Source organism: Acomys minous (genome assembly GCF_964271855.1).
Source record: "Acomys minous genome assembly, chromosome: 1".
Classification (NCBI taxonomy): domain Eukaryota; kingdom Metazoa; phylum Chordata; class Mammalia; order Rodentia; family Muridae; genus Acomys; species Acomys minous.
The window spans coordinates 29,260,039-29,287,118 of NC_140483.1; the positions used below are offsets into that span (position 1 = coordinate 29,260,039).

A 27,080-nucleotide genomic window follows, 5' to 3' on the forward strand; every position below is an offset into this window, starting at 1 on the left:
GGTGGCTCCCCTGCTCCCTCTGGTGGCAAATGTACCATGTCACCCACTTCTCTGGGTAGGTAAGGCCATTTGGAACCAGGTTGGCTTGCAGCCTGGAGGCTGACATTCTTTGTGAGCTGTCTTAACTTTGAGAACTTTTACGGCTGCCTAAAAAAGTGGTTACTTACAAGAAAAACATGGGACACACAATAGAATATTACTCCACTGTAGGAAGCGACAAAGTCTTCATGCAGTTTGCAATACAGATGAACTATGAGAACAATTGCGCACCTGCTCCTGACATAATCACACTATGTCACATTTAAGGATGACCGGCCCCTCCTCTGGAAGCCTGGTGCTATTAAGGCATCAGACTCTGGCTGCTAGCGCACAATCTTGTCATCAAAATCATATCACGAGTGAGGCTGCTTTGGCGGGGTCTCTTCTAGTGTGGCTTCTCTGGATCCAAATACCCGGCAGCTTCAAGAAATTATCCGTCCACACTCCTCACCCCTGTTTAACAATCACTAGTGAGAACTAGACCAGATAACCACAAAGGGCACTCCTGTTCACAAGAGATGTCAAACACATCCACTCCTCTGTACTTGTGTCAAGCTGCATTCCCTAATCAGAGCCCTGGAAGGGAATGGCTTCCTGTTCAATTTCCAACAGCTAGCCGAGCTGGCCTATAGCAACTTCAAAACAAAGAAAACCTGGCTCTTTGTAGACTCCACCAGTCCAAGCTGTAAGAGCTGATCCTATAACAAACTGCACATACTGTACGTACAGTGGTTCTGGTTTTGATACAGTTCTGACTGATACAAGATCAATTGAAAATAGCTGACCTCATAACCACACAACATAAACAGTTTGTCTCACTGGAGTTTGGAACTTACAGTTGTGGTGATCCCCATTGGGTAAGGATAGGTACAGCAGCCAGCTCTGAGGTTTTGATGCGAGCAATTCCAAGGGGTCACAGACAAGTTTATACCCTTAGAAAACCACACTTTTCTATCTGCTGGGGTGCTCTAATTTGGAAAGTCTCAGAGGCGTGGTGCTTGTCACCACAACAACGAAGCTCCTGGTGCACATGAGAACAGATTAATGTTTGAACAGTCCAGAGACTAGCCCAGGTGCTGATGCAATTAAAACAGTAGTTGTATTGGAAAGAGCCGAGGTATTCAACTCACAGTGACACAACAAAACAAACACTGCTCCTCCAGGACTCTAAGAGATGGTTATGCCAACTCAGATCAAAGGGAAGCCTTTGCTCACAGGAAACAAGTCTGATATGATTTTCAGTGGGAACACAAAAGGCCTACTGTGGGTCAAGGGTAGCAATGACACAATTACCTGAAAATGAGGTTAAATATTAGGCTCTACCTTGCCCTATAATCATTTAGAGAAGGAACAAGCTACTTGATATAATGTGCTTAGGTATGGATTTCACTGAAGACGGTACAAGAAGCCAAGTGATTGGTGGGTGGTGGCAAATTTACTGACTATACTATGGTCAAGTAGATGGAAACGAAGTGGTGAGAAAAATTAACCCTCAGCTAGATGGGAAAAGTCATCAAAGCATTGGCACACAGGATGATGCCAAGCTGATGGGTGATATGATGTGTGCTCTAACTTGAACCAAAATACTATATAAAGGAGCATCATCTTCAGCCTTCTGGCCCAGTATATCTGACAGACATATTTGCGAGGCAGGAACTATTGAGGACTTGCTTACCCTGTCTTGGCAGAGTTTGGCCATCAACTCTGCCTGCATCAACGCTTGCTTGTTTTTAGGCAGAATTCTCTCTGTGGCCAAAAACGAGGACATTTTGCCCAGTGGCTGGTTTGCCACATTTGAGCCATCTCCATAAGATTATTTGATGCTCATCATCTTCTTTGAGGTAGTATGGATGTTGCCAGGAGTTGACCTGTCTTATTGTCAAATAATCTTTTAAAAATAATAAAAACATCTTAAAATGCCATATTCTGTAGGTCTCTGAGGTTTTTGAAGACCTTATTTAACTATTTTACCTTATCTATCTATAGAAACATACCTGTATGTTAAACCTTGGATGTAGCTCCAACATTATAGAGAGTTTTGGGTGACTGTTCAGGCAGTAAACTGTCTCTAATTTTTTTCATCTTGGAAGCTACTAACCTGCAGTTCCTGTTTACTCAGATAATTAATTTTATTCCTTCTCAAGTCTCTGATGGGGCTGAAGACCAGATAGTTTAGTTTTACAATTAAGCTTAGTTGTTTAGGGGTTAAGATGTTTTTAAGTCTAGATAGATGTTTTAAGTTGATAGAGATGAGATATGATAGATATTGATGTACATTCAGAATTTTAGGCTCACCAAGACAGAAAAGATGTTTTCTTCAAGGTTGCCAAATACAAACAGCCAAAACATTATGAATGTAATGTTAATATAATTCCTGATTGTTTTGTGGTTCTTTTTGTTGTATGTAGTTTATTGTATATATGTGTAATAATATAAATGTATATTTAAAAAAGAAAAAAATGAATTAAAAAGAGAAAAAAAGACTATTAAAGGAAGGTCAAGATGGTGGGAGTGAGTCATCACATAATGCTTGCCTTCAAGTGTTATTTAGGTCAGCTTGTGCATCACCTTCAGTGTTGAGCACTCTGCATTTGTAGCTGATATGTCTGTTCAGTTTTACTATGTCAAAATGATATTTTTAACCTTCATATTTCAAAGATATTTCTCTGGCCCTATCTGTCAGTGATCTCTGGAGAAACACAATATAGTTCCCCATGGGAGCTTCCCATGAGAATCTGCTTATGAGACTATGTAGATCATGAAGCCACAGGACACACTACTTGCCAGATGCACAACCGGGAAAGCTGGCCATGTAATTCAGTGTGAGTCCTAAGTTCTAAGGAGCATGGGAATCAGTGCAGTAAGCCCAGTTTGAGCTGAAAGGCCAGAGGCTTGGGAAGGTGGGGGCAGGGGAGCCAGTGGTGTAACACCCAGTGTTCAGAGGCCCAGGAATTGGAAGCAGCAAGGCGCTGGCTGTAGAAAGAAAAGAGAAAATTCATGTTGCTTTTGCTTGTTCACGTGAGGTATCTGCACATTGGAAGATGGTGCCCACGTTGGTGAGGGTGGATCTTCTGTATTCAGTCTATTCATTCACATGCCAACCTCTTCCAGAAACACACCACAGACTCCTCCAGAAAAAAAAAATACTATTTTATCAGATACATGTGCGTTTTTTTTTTTTTAAGGGCAAACAGATACATGAAAAAACTACTACGCTAGTATAAAATTCTAGGCTGACAGTTTATTCTTTTTCTGTTTCTTATAAGACACTTACCTTTATTTTGTCCTCTGTATATGACAAAGTTTTTTAAAAAAGTTTTTTAGTTCTTGAGAATTGCATACAATGTATTTTGATCATGTTCTCCAGCCATCCCCAATCAAATCCGCCTTCTTCCCCACACACCCAACTCTGTCCTTTGGTTTTATGTCTCTTGGAAACTCAGAAAAACCAATTTGTGTTATTCCACTAGTATCTTAGAGTCCTTGAGATATTAAGGATTTGTATGAACAGATAAGTAAACTTATCTCCATACTACTATATACATTGTTGTAGATTGAATTATGTCTCCCAAATTTATGTTGAAGTCTTACACCAGAGTACCTCCAAAGATGACCTCATTTGGAAATGGTCTTTACAAAGGCAATCAAGTTAAGGAGGTCAGTAGAGTGGGCCTAAGCCATTGACTGTGGTCCTGGTGATGACACAGTTGGATATAGAGCCAGGCAGGGAGGAGAAGCAGAAGCCAGCCACAGTGTAGGAGTACCCCATCTATCAAACAGGGATGCTGGTGACTGTCAGCAAACACTGGAAGCTACAAACCTTCCAAAAGTCCGAGGAAACACGGCACTGCTGGCATTATGATTTTGGACTGATAGTTTACACAGATGTAGAACAGTCTATTTCTAATGTCTGACACCACCCAGCTTTTTAATGCACGTTTACTGCAGCCCTAGGAAACTGACATGCTCCACACAAGTGGCTGATCTGGAGCATTAGCCAATCCCTACTTTTACCCTCCCCTCCATTAAAGCCGGGATTTCTGGCTCACATCTGCAATTACAGCACTCAAGAATTTAAGGCAGGAAGATCCTTGTTTGAAGAAAGCCTGTTACCTAGTAAATTCCAGGTTAGCCTGTACTACAGTGTGAAATTTTATTTCAGTATCATAGTATAGTAATGATAACAATGATGATAATTATAATGATGGTAACATAACTCCACACCAGCAGCACAGAATTTCAGGTCTAAGGCCCTCTTGGCCTCTGGTGCAATGTCTGGTCCAATTGATAGCATGCTACAGAGACCACTGGAAAATGGTGGCTGCTGCCATGGGAACAAGCAAATTGGGCCAAATAGCCACTGTTTCAAAGTTTATTACAAAAGATAGGAAAGTAAAAGTCAACAGACCAGCCTAATAATGGTCTTACCTTTTATATATTAGAATATTAAATCTGCTTTTTTTAAAAAAGAAAAAACTAGGGTGCTTTTGGTATTTATGCAGTTATAGTTTGACATTTTTTTCTGTCAATTCACTGGTTATATTCTATTGGTTAATTGCATTCATCACTGTTGAGATGGTTCATACAGTTTTTATGTTTGCTAGCTATTTGTATTTCTTCTTTTGAAAACTGCTTATTTTGACACTGTATTTTTAAGAACCAACCAAAATACATCAGAGAAAATTAATTGATACTATACGTACTTAGACTATGTATTGTCAGTGGTGGGGTGACCGTGCCTGGGGCTTGGATGCTTCCTGTGGGCACAGGCACAAAGTACTGAGAGGTCCTGGCCCTTGGTGGTTGTCTGTGCTCTGGCCAGTGTAGAAGAGGGAAACTTGCTGCTCTGGCTCCAGTGGGTCACATTGATGTGATGTACAAGGCCCTGGGACTCCTCTTGAATCTTAGGACTACAGCCTGCACTCTCTGGCAGAGAGGTTAGAACAAAGTCGCTGGACAAAAAAAAAAAAAAAAAAAAGGGCTAGACCTGCGGGCCATGACCCTTTTGTGGGGTCAAACAAACCTTTCACAGGATCAGATAACAGATATCCTATGTATCAGATATTTACATTTCATAACAGTAAAATTACAGTTATGAAGTAGCAATGAAAATGGCTTTAAGGTCAGTGGTTACCGTAACATGAGGACCTGTGTTACAGTCACAGTGTTAGGAAGGTTGAGAGCTACTGGGCTAGGGCTATGGTTAGGGCTCGGGCTTGGGCTCGACTCTGATGCTCCCTGGCCACTCAGGAGTGATTCTCACCTATGATGCTTCTGGCCAGCTACTCCCAGGGGAAAGGAGACTTCAGTAAAGCCTTTCACAGAGTTCCACAGTCACTGCAAGCCAAAGAGCTTTGCTGAGGACAAGTTGAGATGCAAGCCGTGTTCCTTCCTATAGCAGCTATGATAAATCTATGAACCTTCCTTAGGTTAATCTAGCCACTTCAGCTTTAATCAAGTTGGCACTGTGAATAATCTCACTGTAGTGTGGTAGAATTGACAGGAGCGGGAGTTAAACCTTTTAAAGCTGAGAGAGTGGGGGATGGGGGAGAAAAGACAAACACATCTACAAAGGAAGGGAATGTCTGATACAGGGAACACACAGCACGTAATACTAGGATATAAAAGCACAAGGCCACAACACACCAGAAAGCAATGGCCAGAAAAGCATGCTTTAAGCCATTAGGCTCTCTCTATAAAGACAGTGCAAATACTGTACATCTGAACTCTAAATTCATATGTAAGATAAAAGGATATTCAGTGTTGCATCTGACTTCTCAAGGGAGGTGTTCCCATTTTTACTAAAAATCCAGGTTGCGTGGATGCCTCTAAAACGTCACAAGAAGCATTATCTCTTCAGTTACTTGTAAACTGTTAAAACTATGTCACCCCTCAGTGAGTTAGTTTCCCATGCATTTAATTTGCATTTGGCTTTGTAGTTAGTATTTATACCTGCCAACCAGCTCTCAAAGTCTATCAAATCACTTTGTGGCTTCTTCTTCCTGAAGCTAACTTTTCATTATTTAAAAAGTGACACTTTTGTTATGAAAGTGAATGGGCCCAGTCAGAAGACGGATCAATGCTTTATCCAGTCATCATCAGAGAGGCTTCCTCCTGCAGCAGATACAGGGCCACAGACCCACAGCCAGACGTTACATGGAGAGTCTAAATGGAATGTCTCCATCAGATCCCTCCCTGCAGAGCTCAGGAAACCCCACAGAAGAGACGGTGGTGGGAGAGTAAGAGCCGGAGGGGATGGAGGACACCAGGAGAACAAGGCCCTCTGGATCAACTCCATATGAACTCATGACTGCAGCAGCAAGTGCAGGGCCCCACAGGTCTGCACAAGGTCCTCTGCATGTATTAGTTTTCAGTTTAGTGTTTTAATGGGACTCCTGAGTGTATGAATGAGCAGGTATCTGATTCCTGTGCCTGCTCTTAGGATTCTTTTCCTTCTGTTGGCCTGAAGGCATTTTGTTCTTTGAAGTATTTTATGTTTTTCTTTCAAGCTAATTTAAAATGTAATTAAGTTTTTAAAAAAGATTTATTTATTTATTATGTATATAGTATTCTGACTGCTTATATGTCTTCAGGCCAGAAGAGGGCACCAGATCTCATTATAGATGGTTGTGAGCCACCAGGTGGTTGCTGGGAATTGAATCAGGACCTCTGGAAGAGCAGGTCTTAACTTGCTCTTAACCTCTGATCCATCTCTCCAGCTCCCATAATTAAGTTTTTTAAATTTGAGGTGCTGGGGATACAGCCTAGGTGCATATATACTAAGCAAATGCTGAACCACTCAGGTATAGGCCCAGCTCAACTTTCCAAGATGCTTGTGGAATTTTAATTTTTATACGCTAAGAAAATGTCTAGAATATGTCATTAAATTAAATGTGACTTTAATTTGTAAGCAACATTTAGTGTGGCCAAGATATGACTTACATTATGAATGGCATTTCTAGAAGTACCAAGTGCCAACCCTTTTTGTTCTCTCTCTCTCTCTCATACACACACACACACGAATTTAGATATTCTTCATTATTAATCACATTGGCAAACTTCCATAAATTCAAGCCTGAGTAGGAAGCTTACAGTTTCTAAATATGTGAAGTCCTAGAACCATGTAAACATGTCAGATTCAGCAATGCGGCGAGTTTCAGGAATGCTCTTCTGAGTCAGGGTGCAAGCATTACCGTTTTTCTAGTAACAACACCTTTGTATCCTTAACAGCCTGCGCATGTGACAGGCAACAGGGAAGCATTTGCACACAGACTGCGATACTGAAAACAAAAAGATAGGTGATACCACTGACTAAATACAGAAACACGAGTAAGTCATTCAATCTCAAGTTTTAAAAGAAATACATGTTTTATACTTATTTGTGAATGGTGCACACACACATATCATGGTGTAAAAGGTGGAGGTGAAGGTCAGAGGACACACTTGCAGGAACTGTCTCTGTCCTTCAAACACGTGGCTCCAGGCACTTGAACTCAGGTCTTCTTCAGGCTTGACAAGCAAGTGACTTTACTTACTCCGCCATCTCACTGGCTTTCACCTCAGATATTTTTCTTTTTAATTGTAAAAATGAGAGTTGGACAGTACTGATTCAAACCCTTCTGGCTTTAATATTTTGTGGGCAAAAGGGAAATAAGGACAATAATCACATGCTTTCAGAAAGATCAATCAGGTTGTGAATTCAGAAACAAACAACACCCCAGATCACACACTATCACACACGTACCAGGTAAGAACATATGTTGGTTATGTTTACACTTTTAAGTGTGTGGTTTCTTAGGCAGATGGACTGAACTGTTAAAGGGCCCTCCCAGCTCTAGCACTCTGTGCTAACTGCGGGAATTAAAGTGAGCAGCATGGTCAGGGGCTGAGGCAGAAAGCTCACCCTGTTATTTCCTCTAGCAGGAGGTAATCAAAACAATCTATGCTTATATTTATTTCACTTGCTTGGTTTCTCAAGTAAAATGTCAATGTTTTAAAATCAATGAATTACTTTCAAAACTCATAATTAATCACTGTGTTCCTCTCCAGTTCCGATTGTCCACTTAAGTGAGCAAAGAGAGAAAGAGTCCTTTCCTTAATTTTCTCAGGTAAGGCAAGGAATAACTAGCTTGTTCACACCTCCTACTGTACATTTCAGGAAGAATGGAGCTTAGAAGGCCAGTGGTGCCCCTGCTCCATTTACGGAGGTTGCCCCAGGATTCTGCTACAGTTAACAGGGCACGAGCCTGAGCTACTCAGTAGACTATACTAACATATAACATCACGTACAGTGTATGTTCACTGTTAGTTAAAAAACTCATACAGTTACTAACTTTGTGAAAGAAGCTTCCAGAAACAGTATGGAATAAAAGGATGGGGTTCATTTAAAATAAAATTTACAGTTAGCAAAACTCACATGAAACATTAAGGGGTTTATAAGTAGAAAGAAAAAGAAAAAAAGAGTATGCATATCCCATGTATGTGAGTGGTTCCTATGAAATACAGTAAATATGAACACATGAGTTTGGCTCATTACTTTGTATGTATGCCACTTTTTAATAGAAATTAGTCACTTAATGTACATAATGTAATATTTTTTTTTCCAGACTAGTAGTTTCACAACAGTCTCATGGGAAATGTTATTCACCTTAAGATGTGGCCGGATGAGTGAACACTAGAGCATCAATTGTATTTAACAGATGTGAGGGTTAGAGTCACCCTAGAGCAAGAACATGGAGAAATAAGCAACACAGCCCCACAGGAGTACAACATGCATTATTGAGTCAAGATTCAAAGTTAACACGCAGCACACAGATTTCTCCTAAGCTGAGTGTACACATGGAAGGGCTCTAGACCCAAAGCTGTAGTAGTAAGGTTCGTCAGGGCGGAATCCATATGCGGTAGCAGGACGTCCAAGGATTCCTACTGGTTGTCCAAAGCCATCCATTCCAAGGCTGGAAAGAGAAAGGCAGGTGATGAGCTGTTCTGTTTTAACCACACACCCACAGCACAAGTCACTGTCAGGGCCCCAGAATGTCCCACTTCAAAGATTCCCTGACAGTAATATGATTGTCAGAGACATTCTTATCCTTTTCTGTTCTCATTGAAATGGAGGTAAGAAGATATCTTTCTCTGACAATCTATGTCCAAAATGAGAAACCTGTCAGGAGGGTCTATTCCAAATAATGTTGAAGACTCACCTGAAATAGTTGCATTTAACAAATTATCCACATATATGGCTCTAATGAAATAATTTGAACAAATTCACATTCTAGTAATGGTCAACACTACTCCAGTGGGAAAGGATAACACTGGCAAGAGTCGGCTGACTATTACAAGGTCTCTTTGTCTTGTGGAGATAGAGATTAGCCTCCTATTAACAGGATCTGCAATCTGAGTGTTAGCAGTGAACTCCCAACACATGTAAGTCATGTGTGCCTGAAGAACAGGAGAGAACTTCACATGCCTGCAAACCAGCCAAATTGTGTATCTTTTTTTTTTTTTTTTTTTTTTTTTAGTAAAAGAAGACATTTGTAAGAGCTGACTTATTCTATGCAAACAGAATCCCAAGAGTTGCAAAGATAGCCTACAGCATAGATAAAGATTACTATAAATTTGTATTCTTCTTTTGTCTAGGAATAAACTCTATTAGAAGAAAACTGTTTTGCAAAGCATTTTAGCAAAGAATTATTCAACACTGGAGAAAAGGATAAAATGTTAATTTGCCAGGCAGATATAGCAGCTCAACATGCTCATGCTTAGCTCATGCAGAGAATGCTAGTGAGCTCAATTTAAAGCAGAAAGAAATCATTTATAATGTGGAAATTAAGCTCTGAAAATAAAATGTACATTTAAATGACAAGGTTGAGATTCTACGAAGCAGAAGGAAAGTTTCACCACAAAATGTCAGTCTGATTAAAAACACACTCACATTTGCATAACTTCCTCTCACAAGGTGAGAAGGATTATATTGAAGTGCACTAGTAAGCATCAAGTGCTGAGAGCATGTTCATTCAAGTGAGTGCACATGTTTCAGATTGTATCTAAAGAGTTAAGTGCCAAGATACTAAGGATTGCATATATGACGTATACTTCAAGTGACTCTACCTCTTGGGGAAATACAATTTGTATGCCTTTCAGGCTAAAGTTTATACTGAGTGATCCTGGGCAAGTAAAACTTCTTCATGAAAAACCTTGGATCAATAATTTTTCAAAGCTAGCTGCAAATTTTAAGTTTGTATTTTATTTTGAAATGGTAAAAATATAAATACCCCTTTGTATTTTGCCCCATGGAAGACACTAAACTTTGAGATGAAGGGAAAATATTTTAGAGGCAGCTTCAGAGAGGGTGAGGATTGAGAGTAATCAGAATATATTATATACATATATGAAATTGTCAGGAATTTAATTAATAAAAAGATGTTTAGAAATTTGTGATTCAACACACTTCTAGCTTTTCACAGGATCCGGCTGTTCAACACTAAGGAGCAGTTGGCCTATGGTGACTGCTAAGCACTGGCTCGCCCTCACCATGTAAGGGCACTAACAGCTTACCGACATCTGCCTGCCCCTCCAGACATCCCTCAGCCCTCTTCATTTTGTTGTCATTTCTCAGTCTCAAACCTTTGAGATTTGTAAGTCAAAGGCTTGTAACAGATCATTGAGCAAATAGAAGGGACCTTCAAAATCCACTGTCTCATTAGAGGGGTTTTGGGAAATTCTCCATGAAAGCTGATGGGCAGGGAGTTTGTGAGGCTGGCAGGAACAGGGACGTTCTCACCACCATGTGGGTAGCAGAAGCCTATGCAGTTCACTTGCTGTCACTAGCCTGGACTAACACCACGAGCATCTGACCTTTGCACGCCAGTGGTCCTCAGGGAGGGAGGGACTTAGCAGGTTCTCAGAGGCTGAGACTACTACATTCAAGCTGGATGACTCCTTTTCTGTATTTCTATGATGGACAGTTAAACTCCTCACCACTGTTTTCCGATGTGACTTGTCAACTTAATAAATATATTTAATGTGCCTATCTACTACACTTCTCACCATAAATGACAAATTCTCACTTTCTCCTTTTCTGTCTACACCAATTACACTATCTATAAGATTCTATATCCCCAGGTAAGTGAAGGTAAGATGTACCCTACTCTTAGGCATGGAATCTTTTAGTCTCCCTGTGTTTAGGGCATTGTGGCAGGTTCTGTGTCTGCAGCCAACAGTTGTGGCACTATGAGTATATGCTACAATGTGTAGGGCAGTACTTGGGCTTCTTGATATGTATGCATGTATGTGTGTGTGTGTATGTATGTATGTATGTATGTATGTATGTGTATGTATGCGTGTGTGTGTGTGTATATATGTATGTATGTATGTATGCATCCCTCCCCAAGGAAGAAAACTTGAAACTAACTCGTAGAAAGCAGTTCTTTTTGATTTATCGTTCATATACCATGGATTGCACATTTAAAGGCTGTAAATATCCTAACTAGCTTGGAGAATAGTGTGATTCTGTACATCCTTTCGTAGCTATGGCTGTCTTTTAGAAGTAAGTAGTTGTGAAGCTATAGTTTTACTCTTTTACTTGGGTTGCTCTGACGCAGTGGAGCACAGGGCTTTCCATGACGTTAGAGCCTGGAGACCGGTACCTTTGGGTCACATGGACATTAATTCTACTGTTTTCTTGACATGAAGATATAGCACTATTATGTGGAGCCTGGCTTAAAGCTAGGAGACTCTAACCACTGGTACCACTTTATATTGCTTTGAATGGGAGGAGACAGATATTTGGGTAAATTCTAGAAGGGACAGAAACCACAAATACAAAGGTATAGTGATGCAGAAAAACTCATGCCTTGTAGACCCAGGAAGACCTGACTTAGCATTAGCAGGATCAGGGACACTTGTGTGCCCTTACCAGGGACCTAGAAACCCAACGAAAAGGCTGAGATGTGCGGCATCTGTTCTAGCTTTGTGTGGTCACCACTTTAGATAATATTTTGTAACTTGTGGTTATACACATTGGTATTCAGCCATATCCTGCTTAGTGTGCCTGTCTATACAAATTCACTTTCTGCTTCCTTGAACCTATGTAAAAGCCATAAATCCTACATTAGTGCATGCAGCCACCATACTACTTTTTCTTCACATGACTGTTGAGTGATATTTAACTTTTGAATTTAGTGTTCAGATACAATATTTTAAATCCTTGAACTACCTAAACACAGTATATTTTCTAGATGATAGATAATTCTAGGTCAATGAAAAAGGCTCTCTCTGGTAAAAAGATAACAAAGGATGGAAATCTTCTATTAAGTTTTATACCCAGGAACAATGACCTTTGTGATTTCTGGAGAAGATGGAATAAAAAATCCTTTAAAGTAAAAAAACTTATAATTCAACAATATATAATATTAAAACATTCAGAATGTTTTTTATAAGCCAACAGATTTAATGGACACAGGACTTGAAACAAGTCCTCAAGAAACATTCACTAAGATTTTAAGCTGGTGATGATTAGAGGGAAACAGAAATCTGAAAATGACAGGTGACGCTTTACATGCAGCACATTGCAGGGAAATGGCAGTCAGCAGGGAGCCTTGGCACAGTGGCTCTGACATTCTGGAGGGAGGGAGGAGGCACCTACCTCGGCTGCTTGTGAGGCTTAACTAGTGCACATTTGTAAAGCACTTTGAGATCCTTGGGTGGAAAGTGCTGCGTAAGTGAAAAGCATCATCGTTATTTTACTATAATTAGAGCAAAGCAACCCTGTCTTTTCTTCTCTTATATTACTAAGTCAGCAATATGAGCATGTAGTAAATTTATTAGTGGATGTTACCATGAAAGAGAGAATACTTTTGATGCATTTTTCTTTCATAAGCTCATAGCACCTAGAATCTGGAAAAAATGGAAACAATCTTGTTTGTATTTCAATTCACAATATTTTTCACAGAGCTCATCTTGTCAGAACTCCTAGCAACGGGGTACTGGGACTCTGAGAAGGCAGTTTGCATTCATGCATATGTCAGACTGCTAGAAAGTTCTTTATTACAGTCTTCAGAAACTCTCCCCAAGCAACCATACAGAGTCTACTTCTTTATAGTGCACTGTCTCACCACCTTGTGCGGAGTCTACTTCATAGTGCACTGTCTCACCACCCTGTGCGGAGTCTACTTCATAGTGTACTGCCTCACCACCCTGTGCGGAGTCTACTTCATAGTGCACTGTCTCACCACCCTGTGCGGAGTCTACTTCATAGTGCACTGCCTCACCACCTTGTGCGGAGTCTACTTCATAGTGCACTGTCTCACCACCCTGTGTGGAGTCTACTTCATAGTGCACTGCCTCACCACCCTGTGCGGAGTCTACTTCATAGTGCACTGCCTCAGTCATCAGGACAGAATCTCCAGTCTCTGCTTATTTGTTTTCCAAAATAACTTTGATTTTCATTTTTTACCTCAAAATGAAGATTCTGAAGATTCAATATTATGATGTGGTCTGAAATCACTACATCAGCCGGAGCCACACCACCTCCAATGTGCCCAGTCTCACCTGATCCAAGTACAATACAGTGGGAACCTATCTCTGACATTATTAATGTAATTTAAACTCCACTCTTAAAAAAATTTAAGGAGCCATTATGACGAAGCACTATAAGCCTAAGTATATAAGTTTATGTATATGTACACACACTATAAGCCTAAGTATATAAGTATATAAGTATATAAGTATATAAGTATATAGGCACTATAAGCCTAAGTATATAAGTTTATGTACATGTACACACACTGAGTTCTCACCTGCTACTAAATTGGATTTTTTTTTCTAGTCTGAGATTGTCTTTAGGTATTCTACACTTCCATTTCATAGAATCTTCTGTATCAATATACTTATAATCAGGGAATAGTGACTTTTGTAATCACTCATTAAAGGCTTGAGTTAATTTGTGACTGTTAAGTAAAAGGACTTAAACAGGAATTTCCTGACTCCATGGAACTGTATGACATGGTCTGTTAACCTTCTGGAATATTTCATTTTTATCAATTAATTTAATATCAATTGATCACTGACTAAAGAAATCAGCATTTTATATTTTTTAATTAAGCAATATACTGACCATCAAAAATTTTGACTTAACTCTGATTTGTTTTGGTAATTCCAATCTTGGTAACTGTGATTCTTTGTACAAACATCTGTTCATTCACACAGGACACACCTGCTGAGCTCCTACCGTGTGTAAAGCACAGCTTTGGAGCTAGCACATAAGGAAATACATGGACCTGGAAGACAACAATCACACATGGTCTTAGCTTGTACGCTGCAGAGGCAGGGAAGACTGGGAAAATAGCTTGTACTGCATGGCGGTGCTCTAAGGCATGGACAGTAGGACACTAAGTGTCTAATATGCATGCGTGCACTTGTAATGCATGGTGCTGCCCTAAAGCATGGACAGTAGGACACTAAGTGTCTAATATGCATGCGTGCACTTGTAATGCATGGCGCTGCTCTAAAGCATGGACAGTAGGACACACTAAGTGTCTAATATGCATGCGTGCACTTGTAATGCATGGCGCTGCTCTAAAGCATGGACAGTAGGACACACTAAGTGTCTAATATGCATGTGTGCACTTGTAATGCATGGCGCTGCTCTAAAGCATGGACAGTAGGACACTAAGAGTCTAATATGCATGTGTGCACTTGTAATGCATGGCGCTGTTCTAAGGCATGGACAGTAGGACACTAAGAGTCTAATATGCATGCGTGCACTTGTAATGCATGGCGCTGCTCTAAGGCCTGGACAGTAGGACACTAAGAGTCTAATATGCATGCGTGCACTTGTAATGCATGGCGCTGCTCTAAGGCATGGACAGTAGGACACTAAGTGTCTAATATGCATGCGTGCACTTGTAATGCATGGTGCTGCTCTAAAGCATGGACAGTAGGACACTAAGAGTCTAATATGCATGCATGCACTTGTAATGCATGGCGCTGCTCTAAGGCATGGACAGTAGGACACTAAGTGTCTAATATGCATGCGTGCACTTGTAATGCATGGCGCTGCTCTAAGGCATGGACAGTAGGACACTAAGTGTCTAATATGCATGTGTGCACCTATAATGCATGGCGCTGCTCTAAGGCATGGACAGTAGGACACTAAGTGTCTAATATGCATGCGTGCACTTGTAATGCATGGCGCTGCTCTAAGGCATGGACAGTAGGACACTAAGTGTCTAATATGCATGTGTGCACTTGTAATGCATGGCGCTGCTCTAAGGCATGGACAGTAGGACACTAAGAGTCTAATATGCATGCGTGCACTTGTAATGCATGGCGCTGCTCTAAAGCATGGACAGTAGGACACACTAAGTGTCTAATATGCATGCGTGCACTTGTAATGCATGGCGCTGCTCTAAGGCATGGACAGTAGGACACTAAGTGTCTAATATGCATGCGTGCACTTGTAATGCATGGCGCTGCTCTAAGGCCTGGACAGTAGGACACTAAGTGTCTAATATGCATGCGTGCACCTATAATGCATGGTGCTGTACAGCTTTAACACCTGTCTATCAGGACACTAAGTAATACAATGTGAGTGTGTCAGAGATAGTGCAATTTCCACAGCTGATTCATTCAGGCTGGAAGGTCCAACTTTAAGGCATTTGCTGTTATATTTCTGGCCTTATATATTTTGGTTTCTTGATTAGAATGTGAGTACTAGGGAAGACTAAGGTTGCAATACTCTTTGATGTGTATGAAGCATCCAGCATAGACTCTGACATGGAATGGAGGAGTATCAATGTATGAATGGATGAGTCTGGAGAGACAGGGAGGTTGCACAGGTTAAAAGAGAGATGCAGATAGCAGGGAGGTCTGAGCAAGACACAGTAGCAGCTAAGGAGGAGCAAGCAGTGTGCTCTGTCAAAGTCTTAAATGTGTGACATGATCAAGCAGCAGGAGCGCAGGTTAAAGTGTGAATAGGACTAGATAGCAGCACTCTTCATACGCCATACTAAGAGCTGCATGGATTTGGAGAACTCAAGAGTTTTAGACTTACAGTCTAACAGTGTTGTAGAAAGTTGTCTGTGGTAGGAAAAGGTGTCGGCTGAGCACAAAGAAGTGGAAAACATTTAGGATGTAGTACAGCTGTCCTACCTGAGGAAGAGCCTTTATGCCAGCACCCTTGTAAACAACAGTGAGCAGATTGTTAAGAGTTCACAACCAAGGTGTGTGTGTGTGTGTGTGTGTGTGTTCGCGTGCACACATGCACATGCACACCCACACGTGTGGAGGTCAGAAAACTACTTGTGGGACTGGTTCAGCTCTCTCCTTCCATCTGTGGTCCTGAGACTGAGCACAGGTTGTTAGGGTTGGCAGTAAGTGCCTTTAGTCACGGAGGCATCTTGTTGGCCGATCTTTTCTATTCTGAAATGGACTTTTAGCTACAAAACTTATCTAGATTAAAATTTAGAGCTAAGGGGGTGAATTGAAAAAAACTGGCTGAAAACTTTAATAACTACAGATAATCAGAATGATGCAATCTTGTCCCATTAGTTGGAAATGCTTGATGACATAGCTAAAAGGTTGCAGTCTTCCATGTGATGAAGTTGAACAGTTTAGGAAGCCAGTTAGTTTAACAGCAAGAAAATGCCATGTTTGTGAAATTACTGTTGTAGGAAGAGAAATGTGGGACAAGTAAATAGCACCCTAACAAAGTGATTTCTTACAACTGGAATCTGAATGTAATTTACAAACTCATCACTAGATGGCGAGCTTGTCTAACCACTGTACTCTGAATGTGCCACTAAGTTTTAAAAGCAAAGCTAATCGAATTTAAACTGTATTTAACACTGATGGAGTGCGGTTTTGTTTCCTCAGATAATTAATGTCTTAATTTTATAATGGTGAAATAATCTAGCTCACACAAAATAGGAAACACCTGTTGTTGAATGTAAAATTTGGGCCTAAAACCTAAGTTATAAGAACTGAAGTCAATTGTCTTTGGCACTGAAGTTTTTTCCCTCCTTCGAGACAGACTCTCACTATGTAGCTCTGGCTGTCCTGGGGATCCACTATGTAGATCAGGCTGGTCTTGAACTCACAGAGATACACCTTTCTCTGCCTCCCAAGTGCTAGAATTACAGGGGTGAGCCACTATGACCAACTGGCACTGGTAATTTAACCTGCATATTAAAGTGCTGCTACTTTTACAACATAGTTTGAAAAAATGTCATGAAAAGAACAGTAAAAACACATTTTTTAAAGTTTACCTATAATACACATATATTTTAGATTTCCCTAAGGTATTAAGTATTATTTTGATATTGAATCATTGAGAAAATAAAATCCAAGAGCATAATTATGTAGTCTTTTAATGAGTCTGGCATATGTATACACACACACACACATACACACAAACACACTCCCAAAGTTTAGCTGTAATTTTACATTTACTTTTGTGTGTTGTGTGTAGGTGTGTATATATATATATATATATATATATATATATATATATATATATATATATATATATATATATAATATTTGTTACTAATAAAATAAAGCATTATAGATAATACTTGCAGGATTTCATTGTTTTCTTTATGAGTGTGTCTGAATGTTTCGTGTATGTGAAAGTACCTTCAGTGACCAGAAGAAGGTGTTGCATTCCCTGGCGCTAGAGTTAAATGCAACTGTGAGCTGCTTGACATGGGTGCTGGGAACTGAACTTGGGTCCTTTGGAAGAGCAGACATTGGTCTTAATCACTTAGCCCGCTCTCCAGCCCTGTAAATAATATTTTAAAAAGAAATCTCATTAAAAAAAATAAAGGGCAAATTATGTAAATATTAGGAAGCTGTATTTAAATCATTCATGTGGGATTCATTAAAACTTTTGTTATTGACATCTGTCATTTGAAAGAGGAAAAACACTGTGGGGACAGATTCAGTCAGTTTAGTGACTGCGGATGCTTCAGATAAAAACTAATTTGTACTAATAATGGAAGGGGAATATGTAAAAATTGTCTATTGGTAATGACATTCCACTTCTCTGATTTGCCTCTAATCTCAATTAATACTTGTCTTCATACACATCTCAAGTTGCTGTTTCATTTTGCAGTATCTTGACCAGGTTTATAAGGACGATAAAGAATAGCTCAATGACCCATCAGCAACACACCCACTTCTGGGAATACTGACTGCACACCACACAGCGAGGGAGGGAGAGATGAAGGAACTTAGAGACTTTTCTTTTTATCATCAACTGAGAGAAAATTAGATGCTTTTGTTTTACTAGCCCAGGGTAATGGCTACCACTTGTCTGGGTAAAACTGGACAGTCAATCATGAAGAAAGTCACAAGCATTCCATCCATGGAAGTGGTTTTGAATTTCAACCTTTTTTTTTCCTCTACATGGGAAGAGCCCTTCCTCACTGGCCTCCTGTCTACCATCTTACCAGAAATTCTATTCTTGCTTTATCTATTCTGCACATTCAAGGAAAATATTTATAATATTTTTTTTTCTTGTAACTTAAGACTGGCTGTCCAAAGAGAACAATAGCTTGAGATAAAAGACCTGCAGCTATTAAATAGTACTTTGCTTCTTATTTGCAGTGTTGGTGCCTAATACAACTTGTCAAATATGATTATCAAGCTGAAGTAAGAATTAATTTAAGTCTGTAATGGTCTCTGACTTCTAGAGCAGTCTTTAAGTTAGGGTCTACCATCTAACTACATGTCTTAAATTAAGCATGCGAACTGCCTGAAACTAGCAGGTTCTATCATGGCAAGCGATGGCTCGAATCCCCACACTTATGGAGTGGCTTAAGTAACCTCTGCGTCTATAAGCTGAGTCATTAGCACCTCTCTTAAGTAACTGTCCATCTGTTACTGATTCCAAGTGTATACAGTCTGTCCTAATGCCTTTGTTCTTTTTAAGGTACAAAAATGACTGTTCTAGGTTTCAGGTAGAGAGCAATGTTTTCTCCCTGACAGATTAACCATGCTGTCTGGTACTGAGTGAGTTAAATGTGAACACCCAAACTAATTACAATGTAATGCTAACCTTAGTTGCTGGTTCATTTTGAGACTCTTTAAAATATGAACTGTGTATTTTACCCCTATGCACTCTCTTAATGATTTGTTTTTTTAGACTGAAATCACTTCCAGCCATCAGTTATACCCTTGGTCTCTACATATGCACTTTTCCAAGCACAAATATTTCTTTTTCCTATTGGTCTGCCAGCCCTGTCAGAGCAAATTTCACTTTAAACTAAATGCTATGATACTTAAACCCTCTTGGATTACGTGGGCTGCTAGTGTGATCTATGACCTTCCAAGAATGACAGCTGAACTTTCCAATCTGCTTATACCGCTTGGGGAGCTAAGGCACATGCCAGAAAGGAAACCGTTTCTGATGTTGAGCAGAGAGGAGAGTTCTTGTCGGAGGTGGGGGAAGGAGACTATTAGGTACTGAAAAATACTAATAAGAAATGAAAAGAAACTAAACACGCTGTGAAGTCAAATATCTCAAACATAATTCCAAAGCTAACAGGATAGCACCACATTCTCTAGCTGGACTAACTGGTTAAGATGTAAACCACCATCTTAGTTCCTGTAATTTAAGCACCAAGCAGACTCCTAGTTAGCCTCCACTATGGTAAGACTAAGTACTAGAGATGGAAAAGGATAGAAAATCTTCCTGGTTGTTAAAAAACATTTCTCCCTTTTCTTTATAAGATAGAAATTTGTCATCTGAAAACATTCAGAAGCAATACACCCGTCTAACATGCTGCTGTCCCTACAGAAATACCACCGGAGTTTCTCTCAAGTGAAAAACATTGTTAACTGTCTGTGAAAACTCTTGTGTCCAAAGTCCTTACAGTAATCAATATAGTTTGGGAAAAATTTCAATATAGTTTAAAACTTTCCCCAGGCAAATAAGGTGCAGACAAGAAATGTGTAAGCACAGGATTCCAGCAACTGTCGTTCTGACCGACACCCTGTGACGGTCCTCAAGTTATCCTCAAGGGCTTATGGAGACACTGCAGACCTTTTTCTTTTACCAGCGGTGCACACGGTATTTTCTTTAGTTAAGGACTGGTAATTGAATTTATTGAGTTCAGCAAAACTAAATTACAAATGAGCTGACAATCCCTTAGCTTTATTAAAGCTAGTGAGGGATAGGAACTTCAAAGCAAGAGTGTCTGGGTGGGATTTCTGCCTTTTTTTTTTTTTTGACAAATTTGTTTTAGTTTTTTCTGTAACTTTGTAATTTCTTTCTTTGCAGAATAATAACTATCACTTTTATTCAGATTGCAACATTTTCAAGTCTCTTCCAAGTATAATCCATTCTTAAGTATATATTTAGTACTGTTTATAACTAGATTTTGTCATATGAAATGATGAAGATGCTCTCAAAAATGCTTTGGAATTGTGGCTTCTACATACAATGTAGTAACAGCAAAGAGATACTCCATCACATGTGACATGCCTCTTGTTTGCCTTTACAAGGCTTCTACATAAGTCATGGAGATTTATGCCTATGCAGAGGTATGCTAATTATTGTTGCAGTAAAATAATGTCATGGCCAATCAGACTTCCTTTTGCCATAGTGAGAGTGGACTGTTTGTATAAACTGGGTAATTCAACCAAACACTCAGATTCTCTGTCGTGATAAATGCAAATGCAGAAGACCTTTAGGAAAGTGAGGGCAATGTCCTACTTTATATCCCATGGGCTCATGTTAAAGGAGCAAATCAAGGGAAGGGGTTTTAAAGCTATTTTATGCAAATTACTCCCCACACTGTATACCTACTTGTGCTGGTAGTCTCTTTATTCAGGAGCACAGGATATGAAAAATGCTTAGGGTATGGTATTTTTATTTTGTGTATTTAAAGTCTTTGAGGTTGTAGAAAAGACTGACAATCTGGTACTTACATGTAAGTTGGGAAAATGAGAATTTCTCAGGGTGATGGGAATGTTCTCTATAGCTCTGTACTGTTGTTCAGGTTACAGTCAGTGTCTCAATTGCACATGTCTACATTGACATTAGTTGTTCCAAGTCTCAGGGCCCAAAACAGAGTGATTGCATTTAAAATAACTCAGGTCCCTCCTTGCTGGTGATAAACAGTGCTTCATGTTCTCAAATGTTGGAAGAAAAAAGCAAACAGTGATAGTTTCTTTTTCTCCATACAGAGACTGGGGTAAATGTATAATTGCATACTATTTGTGAAAGCCCTGAAATCTAGAAACACACACACTCCTGAAAACATGGGATATGCCAATTTTACATACAATTTCTTGCAAATCTAAACAAAGAAACTGTGTGATTATCATTCCTTATTTAAGATAGAATATGGAATATGCTCACAAAATTATTGATATGCTTCTACTTAAGAGTACTGAAATCTTAAAAACTATTTAAGATATTTAAACTTAGAGTATAAGAAAGCATTTGTTATGTCTTATAGTCTGAAATAAAACCACACACACAAAACTTTTATTTATTTAAAACTCAGCATATGCATGTATATATATTCATAATTAGCTTTAATGGAAGCATGTTTAGAAATTTGCTAAATTACTCACCTCAAGCAAAACCACAATGCAGTATTTGTAATACTATTAGTATGCCAAATCTGTCCCTCTGAAGCAGTTCTGAATTCTACCCTACTCATGGATGCCCAGAGCATGCTACTACCTACTGCTCCTCCTGCTAAACTGCACAAGGATGTTGACGTCAGTTCATCCTTCTAACTGCAGACATCCTCATCTTAAATGAACAACCACTATAGTGTATTCCGATGCTTTAAAAAAATGAGACTGACATATTTCACAAATCCTTTGTAATCTAAAATTCTCTAAATGAAAAGTTTAAAGTAAATAATAGTTTCAAAAGATGTTCAACTTTCTAACTGGGCATGACATCCCAGGAGGCAGGAGGCTGCAGGACAAGGGCCAGCGAAGCAGGAGATCAGCCATCCTGTCTGCTGAATTCCATTCAAGCCATCCAGGACTATACAGTGAGACTTTTTCTCTCTGCAAACAATTTTTTTTTGTCATTTGTTTCCTTGGGAATGAAATCATATGTGTGTGTGTGTGTGTGTGTGTGTGTGTGTGTGTGTGTGTCTACCTATCTAAAGTAAAAAGTAGGCTTCTATTGACTAAACCTTTGCCCATGAGATGGGAGGCATTAAAATCAGCTTTTACATTAATCTCCTTGATACCTTGATAGAATAGCTTTCCCTAAACCTCATCATTTTCCAAATTACACTAAGACATTGATGTGTTCTTAAAGAAGGAAGTATCTCTATTACAAAACCACAGGCTGAAATATGGTCAGATCTTTTTTTGTTGTAAGAAACCATCTAAAAACCATGAATTATTAGAACATAAAAGTATAAGGTTTTCTTAAGCCTATAAAATTTAGGAGACTCGACTTGAAAAAGAATAAGAATCTTTGCCAAATATTGCACTTGCACTTCTTATTCATATTAGGTAACTGATTCCTTTTCCATGAGAGAATACTAAGCTGTTACTTCTGTAATAGAAGTTAAAAGAAAAGGCGACACTGCAATAACATGCTTTTCAAAAGGAGGAGGAGCCTCATGATTTCTCAGATGACCTAGCCTTCTTTTCCAGACAACTCTAATTCTATTTCTAAGAAAATACAGTGAAATTTAAAACATTCAATGTGTTTATTCTACTAGATATATGCACACATACATACTTTACTCAAGAGATGAGAGTAAGAGTGGGAGGGAACAGGTAAAAATTGATATCCAAATCCATATTTTTAATACTAATTCCTTTCCTTATTTATCTATTTATTATCTTTCCTTTTTCTTTATTCTCTCATTCAGTACATCCTGACTGCAGCCTCCCCTTCCCAGCTCACTCCTTACCACTCCCCTCCCCCAGAGCCACTGCTCCTCTGCTTTCTTTCAGAAAAGAGCAGGTTCCTCAGTGATACCAACTGAACACGGCATAACAAGACACAGTAAGACTAGGCACAAGCCCTCATACCACGGCTGGAGGAGGCAACCCAATAGGAGGAAGGGGGTCCTAGGAGCAGACAAAAGAGTCCAAGACAGCTTCACTCCTACTTAAGAGTCAACAAAAGCCTCAAGCTAAAGAAGCACAGCGTGCACATGGAGGGCCTAGGACAAAGCCAGGCAGGCTCCGTGGTTGCCACTTCAGTCCTTTTTTAGGCCTGATACTACTACTACCCTCTTAAAAACACACGCCATAAGAAAGTTAAAGAAAAGAGTAACAAGCAGGGTGCTCAAAAACATGATCAGTTTTGTATTATACTGATACAAAATATCCTACCCAAATGCTTATCAGTTAAACAGACCACGCGTAAAAACTTAATGTTAAAGCACTGAATACTTATCTTCACTCTGATTGTATATTTATGTTGTGGTCTTTTAACTTTGAATGCCATTACAGAAACAAGGTTGGAAGCACCTTAGGAACCAGAAACAGTGACAACAGGGGTCTGCAGGACTGTGAGGCTTCCAGTGCACTAGTCTTCCACTGTACTGGTTGCTATCAGGAAAGGGTGGAAGAAGGGAGATGGGTAGAACTGGCTGCTGAAGAACGTCTGCTCTTTGGCACTGGAAACTAATGTATGCTTTCACAGCATCCTCAGCTATACCACCAATTCCTAGAAATCCAACTTTAAATACACGCTGCTGTGTCAGTGTGTTCACACACACCTTGAACAGATATTAAGGATAAGGCTCTAAGACTTGCTTACAGATGAAATTTATGTGAGGCTTAAACATATTGTATTTATCTCCTGCATGAAAAATTATCTTCCTAATAAATGTTAACTCCACAAAAATATCTATATATTTCAGCAGGATCTCTTGCAGTGTAGGCTGGCTCCCAATTTACTATGTAGTCCAGGAAGACCCTGAACTTCTGATTCTCCTGCTTCTACCACTAAAGCCCTGGACATGCTGAAGATCAAACCCAGGGCATCTCGCCAGAACTCTACCTCCTTGGCACCTCTGTAATTCTAAAAAGTTGGCTATTACATTACAAGATATTTAGTGCTAACACTATTTCTTCTACTGTTATGGTGAAGCTATAATGTTTCTTTAGGGTAGATGAAATCAAATGAACTACTGATATGCTTTTATAGACTCTTATTGTAATTTTGGAATATTCTGAATTTCTTTTGGAAATAAAAATATAGGACATTATGTTTACATTTAGCATAGATGAATACTTCTTAGTATACATTTAATTTGATATGTAGATGTATAATAGAAGTATATAAGAATGTTAACTATGTCTTAAACATAGCAGCAAGTATCTTTATCTATATAAAATAATTGAAAGAGCTTATACTTTATCTGTATTATTAAAATATTTTTCCATATTGCAAAGTTGTCTGCCAACAATTTAAAAACAGAAGCACATAATGCTATTTGCAGGATATATATAAGACAATATATCATGACAACATGTATTTAATACATGTTTTGCATTATACACTTGAAAGGATGACACAGAAACAGTAAAGGTTAAGTATAAAAGTAAGAATTTATTGTGAAAAGTCAGCTCACACAGAAAGTAAAATACAGCATGGGATGTGGAATGTGTTCATCTGTGTTTAGACACAGGCCCTGCCTGGGAATCTAGTGTGTGCCAGGTATGCAGGCACAGCTTGGAGTAAGACTGTCGAAGCTCTTGTCCTTCTAGAGTCTGCACTGTTGAGGAAAAGAGACAGACTAACAAGGACATGGCCACTTAGAGCAGGGTGGTGGCGGTGGCGGCGTGAAGGAGTTGCTTATGAGGAAATAGTATTTGAGTTGAGACTTGAAAGACAGAAGCTAGATATTTAGAAAGTCTGGTGACTACTCAAGCTAAGCACGAAGGTGACAAGGTAGGAAGCACTTGTTCCTGAAGGAAAAGACACAAATGGGACATTTGTAGATGAAGCTGAAGGAGAAGTGCCAGACCATGAAGAGCTACCTGGTGCATGCTGAGGAATCTGTCTTTTCTTAAAGGTGCATGTGAGGCAGGGGTTGACTTCAGGAGACTGTGATCACTGACTCCTGTGAAGAATGTGCAGGTGAGGCAGCTGCAGAACCAGGGTAATTAGTTGGAGGCTTCTGAGGAGCATAGTGATTCTGGTCACAGCAGTTTGGATTAGCGTGTGCACAGTATAAATTGCAGGACAAGTCCAAATAGGAGACACCGCCCCAAGTGAGAACAGGGCTGCCCGATGGGCTGGCTGCTGGAGAGGGGACTAGTGGGGAAAATGAAGGTCAAAGATGATTCCGAAGTTCATGACAATCTCACAAGCACTCAATTAGCTATGCTAAAGAAGAAGAGGGAAAAGGGTGGTGTTCAAATTAGCCCTGGTAAAAAATGTAAGATGACAGATAGTATTCAAACCAATAGGATTGTCCTGTAAGTAGTGGGAGTGAAAAGCTACTCTTACGTAAGGGTCTGGTTGAAGCAATCAGTACTTACAGGTGGAGAGCAGAGGAATTATCTGTCAGAAACACTGGAAAGGAATGAAGAAGGGCTGACGAGAAAGATGAGAAAGGTGGTATGATTTGAAATAAGGAAGCTTTACAGAGCAGGGGTTGACAGCTGTGTTAAGCACAGAATAGTTACAAATGAGAAGAGTCTATTGTTTCAGTAATACAAAACCTGCTGGCATTTTTGACAAGAAAACTAAAGAAGTTCAAAATAAAATTCAAAGTTAAAAAATTTTTTTTTAGAATTTAGGTATTATTATTATTATTATTATTATTATTATTATTATTATTATTATTATTATTATTATTGTTAGTGTGTGTGTGTGTGTGTGTGTGTGTGTGTGTGTGTGTGTGTGTGTATTTTGTTTGAATGTATGTATACCTACAGCGTGTGGTCATAAGAGGGTGCCAAACCTCCACTGCAGTTACAGAGGGTTGTGACCCATCATGAGGATGCTGGGCTAATTCCAACATCTCTACAAAAGCAGCAAGTGCTCTTAACTGCTGATCCATCTCTCCAGCCTCAGACCTGAAGATTTTGGAGAAGTTTTGTGTGTGAGGAAGTGAAGATGAGCAGAAGTTGGGATGTAATGTGAGGCCAAGTGGAGTTTATGGTAACAGGATGAGCCAGTAGAGGGAAAAGGGTGGGACAAAAACCAAACCAAACCAAACCAAAACAAAAACAAACAACAACAATAAAAACATTTTCAGGAAGGCAGGGATAGGGTACAGAGAGTAGGGTAAAATGTTTGACCAAAGGTCACTTCCATTATTGTAACAAGGGTGAAGAAAGAATGATGGATAAAAATATGAGTCTCTGGATTGGCTGGATTGGGTAACCAGCTTTAGACTGAATGCATTTTACACATGATGTCTGCTTTCAGTTTTGAACATTAAATTAATAAAGGCAATGATCAACAGAAATCGGCATACTGCTTCCCAAGCCTTCACTGCATGTATGCTAGTTAGTGCTAACCACCACTGCTAACAAACACGTCAGCTAACAGACGAACTGGAAGCTCAAAAAAGACCACAGCAGCCAGGCGTCCACACCAGCATGGTTCCTAGTGCTTTGCAGTAATGCCATTTGAACCTGTCCTGAACTGTTCAAGTTAAACATGAACTGGTTTGAGCAATTTCATTTGTTTAAGATGAATTTTTCTTTTTTTTAAAGAGCTACAAAAATATAAAAAAATGTTTACTTTGTGTAGAAATGTTCTGTGGACTTTCAAAACCAGAATTATGTATGGACCTAAAGCTACAAAAAGACAACGTCAAGACAAATTCTAGACCTGTTTAAGAGAACCTTGGGCCTGTTCCAAACAGGCAATACTTATAAGAGTACAGTGATGGCTGCAAACTTCAACATTTCTCTCTCTCACCTTCTACAGAGGCCACAGACAGTAAGTACTGTATTTCTTTCTTAGAATTTCAATCACTCTTCCTCTATAGTCTCTTTTCATGTGTGTGTGTGTGTGTGTGTGTGTGTGTGTGTGTGTGTGTGTGTGTGTGTGTGTGTGTGTGTATGTGTGTGTGTAAATGTGC

At 39.5% G+C, this 27,080-nt stretch overlaps 1 protein-coding gene across 5 annotated transcripts in view; it reads right to left on the minus strand.

The window, feature by feature from the left end:
• Positions 1 to 7,644: 7,644 nt before the first annotated feature.
• The window catches only part of KIFAP3 (kinesin associated protein 3), a 135,359-nt gene continuing 115,923 nt past the window's right edge, over positions 7,645 to 27,080 (minus strand). For 2 of the 5 annotated variants that reach the window (XM_084753799.1, XM_084753801.1), the window contains exons 20-21: positions 12,683 to 12,750; positions 8,855 to 8,993 (exon numbers count right to left, since the gene is read on the minus strand). In XM_084753799.1, the coding sequence (XP_084609925.1) occupies positions 12,705 to 12,750 (46 nt within the window). In that variant the 3' untranslated portion in view covers positions 8,855 to 8,993; positions 12,683 to 12,704. Of the gene's footprint in view, positions 8,994 to 12,682; positions 12,751 to 14,184; positions 14,316 to 27,080 lie in introns of those variants that run through there. The other 3 variants (XM_084753797.1, XM_084753798.1, XM_084753800.1) reach the window with 2 other exon arrangements.